This window comes from Lytechinus pictus, chromosome 3 (assembly GCF_037042905.1).
Source record: "Lytechinus pictus isolate F3 Inbred chromosome 3, Lp3.0, whole genome shotgun sequence".
Lineage (NCBI taxonomy): Eukaryota > Metazoa > Echinodermata > Echinoidea > Temnopleuroida > Toxopneustidae > Lytechinus > Lytechinus pictus.
The window spans coordinates 51,780,628-51,786,277 of NC_087247.1; the positions used below are offsets into that span (position 1 = coordinate 51,780,628).

The 5,650-nt window shown below is 36.4% G+C and overlaps 1 protein-coding gene across 1 annotated transcript; it reads right to left on the minus strand.

Annotated features, from left to right (window-relative positions):
- Positions 1-1,087: 1,087 nt before the first annotated feature.
- LOC129257051 (uncharacterized) lies at positions 1,088-4,169 on the minus strand. Its single transcript, XM_054895279.2, has 2 exons — positions 3,797-4,169; positions 1,088-1,211 (listed from the first exon to the last, which is right to left on the minus strand). Exons 1-2 carry the CDS (start codon positions 4,119-4,121, stop codon positions 1,117-1,119), a joined length of 420 nt encoding a protein of 139 aa, XP_054751254.1. The 5' UTR covers positions 4,122-4,169; the 3' UTR covers positions 1,088-1,116.
- Between the last annotated feature and the right edge of the window lie 1,481 nt (positions 4,170-5,650).

Genomic DNA, 5,650 nt, shown 5'->3' on the forward strand with positions numbered 1-5,650 from the left:
TCAAGCATAATGCTAAAAAGATAATCGAAATTGGATACAAAATAAGTAAGTTATGACATTTTTATTTATTTATTTATTTATTTATTGCTATATTCATATTCCACAATCATCAAAGTACATTGATTGAAACGTAGCAATGAAATGAAAAAAGTGGAGGGGCCTACTAAAAAGCAAAGCTTGTAAAATGTAGACCCCCTATCAAAATTTTATACAAGGGTAATATGATATAAGTACATTTTAAAGTTTCGCTTATTTTTCACAAGACAGTTATAATATGCACAAGTCAGTGATATGCAAATGAGAGAATTAATTATGTCCTTCACTATTTGATCATTTTTTTATTGTCTGACTTGTAAAATATTCAAATTTTTACAGATTTGACAATAATTACAAATTTGACTGAACCCCAAAAATGGTTAAAACAATGATAGTTCCACATGTTTAGGAGGACTAAAACTTTGTTTTCACATGACAATGAGAAGAAAATTTAAATATTTCATATTTCATAATGAAATACATAAGAAATAGTAAGTGAGTGATGTCATCAGTCCCCTCATTTGCATAACGACCAGGATGCGCATTAACTGTGTTGTGAAATTAAGCGAAACTTTAAAATGACATAATTTTATTATTCTACACCCGATTTTGATGAAATTTTCAGTGTTATGCTTGTTGGATTTTTCTCCTTTTACTTAATTTAACTTTTTGTTGGGGGTGGGCCTGTCCTTCAAACAATTTTCATAATACTGAGATGAAGTTGACCCATGCAGGGGAAGCTGTCAAGAATGTAGTAGACAGTCGTTCAGCATCAATTTTAGGGTATTTTTAAGGGTATATCAACAGAAAGACTTTCAACAATACCTAACATCATGCAAGTCTCGAGGGCTCTCGAGGTTTTGTTTTTCTCTCTCTCTCTCTAAATGGTAGCAGTAATGTTTTTCAAGTTTGCATCTTAATTTTGCTCTCATTTTTGAAGCTCTACGGGCATACTAAGAGTTCCATTTCCACTCAGGAATACCAAACCTTGGAAAGGGAAAAGTACGATGACCTCTTGTCGGAGTTCATTCCCTTTTTTGAAGACTGGCAATTTTAGAGTTGATCTTCCTTTTAGAGCAACTAGCGATCGAATTGGGTGAGAAACTCGAGTTCTTGTGACACACCAAAGACCCAAGGGGCTTCCTGGAATTCTTTAAACGATATTCTATTATCATCTGCAGAAAAGAGCAAGGGAAGGATGGAAATAGGAAGAATTAATTATGAGAATAAAAAGTGTTGAAAAATTGTAATTATTTCACGATGTTGCAACTTACTACTATCTGGGTTCCTACCAATGCTTATCTCAATCTGCTACCCTCCCCCATTCCTCTTCTCCCTCAAAGTGTGAAATTATTATTTTCCAACCAAGAGGAAAGGGAAATTACCTTATGTCATTAGAAGATCAAATTTCTTACACATACGAATTTTAATTCTTTCTAAACTCGTCTTTTCGATATCAACACTTATATTTTCAACTCATTCTTACACTGATTATCAGTAATCTATATATTTAACATCAACATTTTAATCTGTGTCGGATGCAATGGCTGTGAAACACATTGTTATAATATTTAGCAGCACCTATTTATAGAGTCGTTCCTGTTGACTCTATAATCTCTATGCCATACGTTCACATTCTCGAAATGTGAAATGGGTGTACAGGTGAGCCAAATGACACCATAGTCCACCTTTTCAAAAGTGAGATCTCTCTACAGGTGTAATGGACAAGGTGATAGACAGGGTCCACGGAACGATTTTGAAAGTGTGTGTGGGGGGGGGGGGGGGTCTGAATATACCAAAAAAAAAATCACAATCAGATTGGCCAGAGGTACCGTGGCCGAGTGGTCTAAGGTCCGGGGTTCGATCCCCGCGGCACCTATGCCTGTGAGCAAGGCATTTATGCTCTTTTTTCCTGCATCCAAATAAAAGGAAATGCTATAAGCAATTCTTGGTAACTCGGTGTGCACTTGTTAAAAAAAATGATATTTTTACACGGTTGGGGGGCTGAAGCCCAGCCCCACCCTTGTTTCCGCGGCCCCCGATAAAGTCAGAGTGTCAGTCCGTGAGGCAAAACTAGTTTTACGATTCGGGACGGGAACCCTCCAGACAGCGGTTAGGACAACAGTAAAATATATATATATAAACCATAGACTGATAGATAAACGCTACCACACTCCACAAACGAGGTTTTGGTGACATCATTCTGAAAGAAAAAAAAAACTGTTTTGATTCTGTGATCAGAACGTGGCGATGCAATGAATTATATCCATGAGTATTCATTCTTTTGGTTTGGTTTAGCAGGCTCAAACATAGAACAGCCACTAGCGCACATGGCAACGTAGAACGACTACACTTGAGCTTGACTCTGTTGATTTTCATTGCTCTCATAAATCATTCACACCCCTCCCCCATGAAACCCAATCCCTATCACGGAAGATGATGTGAGTACCTTCTCCCACCAGTTATTGAAAATGAATTGAAATAATTTTAACGTATATGATTTTGACCAAAGACGAATTTTGGTTTAGCCTTCCGTGGTGAAATCTAAATAACATCATAAGTGATAAATGGTGATTTCAAGATTTTTCTAATAAATATTACTAACACTCTTATTCAGATAAATCGTGTAAATTGCCTCATATATGACATAACCAGACACCTATACTTAATATTTGGCAACAGCCAACGTATGACCTGACCTTGTTTGCCAAAATGAGCCCAGTCGCCCCCATTAGGCCAAAACGTGTTTAATTGGGCCATGACTGGCGGGGGAGTAATTTCATTAATTCCCTTTATATCGCCACATGTGCATCAAATTCACATGTCAGACACAATGTGGTAATGTTCTGCAATCCCACAGAATGCCCGTTCGTCAGTCTAATGTGTTATGAGGTTCTGTAATTACAAATATTTCATTTTCAATTTTTCCATTTGTCGCTGACATCTGGAAATTAGATTTAACCTTTGTCAGTGTTGGTTATGCGGTTGCTTGGTTTGAAAGTGAGTGTCTTTGTTTTTGCCCGATTCCGCATCAATGCACGGTAGAGAAGATTGAAAACCCATGAATGCACTATCGTTTCGACTAAGAGCAACATTTTATGTAATAAGTGATAGAAAATATATATATATTTTTTTAATATGTGGTAATAATGGTCTCGGTTGCAGTCAGAAAATTGGCAATACTTATATTCCAAGGTGATAATATAAATATGTTGACTATTATCAAAAAATATATATTAGTTTTTCATTTCCCCTCATTTTCTGATCTGCATTCACTTAGTATATAGTCAGAGTACTTCTCTGCAGTGAAAAGAAGAATGTAATAAAATGAGATCGTATTTCCGTTTCCGTTCTTATAATAATTCCCTTCCCTATGAATTAGGAAATATTATTTTCTCCTTTTCTCTGTCAATCCATTCGGGATTTAAACTGGGAATAAAGCCAGCATTCAATTTGTTCCACCCTGTCACTTTAATATCAATTTCGATTGGTTACGAGAGTATCGGAGGCTAACCAAAATTGACCACCAAAAGTCACTGGTTTCCCGGTCTAAAGATCACGGAAGGTCTCCACTTACAATGAGATATGTTATAATTAAAGAGAATTGGCATTTGTTCCCCTTTTAAATCGAGTTAACAAAATTGTTGAATAATAAAAAAAAAAAACTTTAACGACCTAACAACAATTATTTGACTTTTTTTTTTTTTGGGGGGGGGGGGGTAAAGTGCTATAATGCCTTACTGCATTATCTGATACTCACGGTTTGTATCTGCTGCGTTGAAAGGTCTCATAGCATCTGACTCTTTTGTTCCCGTTACGATCGTTAGCTCCAGAAGACTAACCTTTCCGTCATTGTTCTGATCATAGGTGTTGAAATGCGACGGTAGATCGACCACTTCAAAACGAACATCTTGAGGTATTTCCTCGACAGGTTCGTCAATATCAGCAAGATTGTCCTGTGGTATAGCGCCATCTTCGTCTAAGTCGGCCAATGTAAGACGGGGTCGGATGTGCGGTCGTGCCAGCACGGAGGATGTAGTGATGATGAGGAAGAGGAATGTTGTTACTATGGTGATACTCCCCATTATGCTTGATGTGATTCTACTCGAATTCTTCCAAACTCTAAATCTGTAAAGACAAAGAAAGAGATAGATTGATCAAGAGTTATGAGTAAAAAAAAAGTTAATCACATGAACGTGATTAATAATAATAATAACTAGTTTTTATATAGCGTTTTATTCCCATAATGACTCAAAGCGCATTTCAATACATTAATACCCCGGTCATTTGGGTTCATTTCAATCCCGCACGAAGAGTGCACAATTTCCACCCTCTGGGGAGCATTCCTTGCATTCGTAATGACGCTGGCAAATTCAAACATACAATAATTTTCGCATCCTACTACATGGGTAGGCCTACCCGTTTAGCACCTGGGTCGAGACTCGAGAGTGGCAAAGTGTGGATTAACGCCTTGCCAAAGGACCTTCTGTTTACAAGGCGAGAGTCATAACCACTACACGACTCTTCCACATTAGTAAACACAAGGTAAATTAAGAATACAATTGTATTTTGTCTATCTATTCTTTGAATAATACATGGCCAAAAATAACCTCACGTTTTCGATTCATCTAACTGGGCCAGGTACACACTATGGCCTGTCTTCAAACCGATTTAAAAGATTTTCAATAACAGAAATTTGTAACACCTTTCAAGAATACTAAATAAATGAAATTATTTATCCCAAGGATGGATAAATTCGGTTAAACAATCCGCAGTGACGTCGAATTGAAAGTTGGATTTTTATCGAAAAACTTTTGTCATTGTTTTATTTGGAACAAGCATAGTGGTTAGATCATGAAAACGATATCTAATGACAATGATAATAAGTTTCATAAAGAAACCATATACAAATTTGATATCTTCATAAGATAACATTTCTGTATCTGAATAATAATAAAACGTCTCCAATGTTATACATATCCATTTAAAATCCTTTGAACCTGTCGATTTTCCATCCAAATAAGGGAAGAGGGCAAAACATGCTTATGCACATCTGTAATATTCTCGATGAAGGAAAAAGTATAAAAAAAAGACGGTATGTCTGAATTTCAATTTCAAATTTGAAACAATCATTTTATTCCTTTTCCCAAGTTGGCAAATTCCCTCACTTAAACAGTGACTCAAGATGTGGATTTGGGATCAGTATCCCTACTTCGTTCCAGAAGCAAATGCACTTTTCTTCTCTTTTTTATTCTTGTTTCGCATTTCTACAGATCAAGATTCAATCTCGTTTAATGTTAAAATAACAAAAACATTCATGTGCAGCTGAAAAAACAACTTTGACACGTTTAGTGTACAGATTGGTACCCTATAGCGATGAAGTCCCGCGGGGTTCATGAGTGTATCTTCCAGAATCTTGAGACTGAGATGTGGTTTAGTTCTTTCCAACTGAACTTCAGGAATTAAGCTAGAAAGTTATTCGTCCACAGTATGACTAGGGTACTAGGGCGTTGTCAACATGAAGAAGTCTGGTTTGCCAATCCATTATATTCTTTAGTGGTGCCTCATGTACTACATTAAAACATTAATGCATGTTGTTACGTGTAATTTTAAC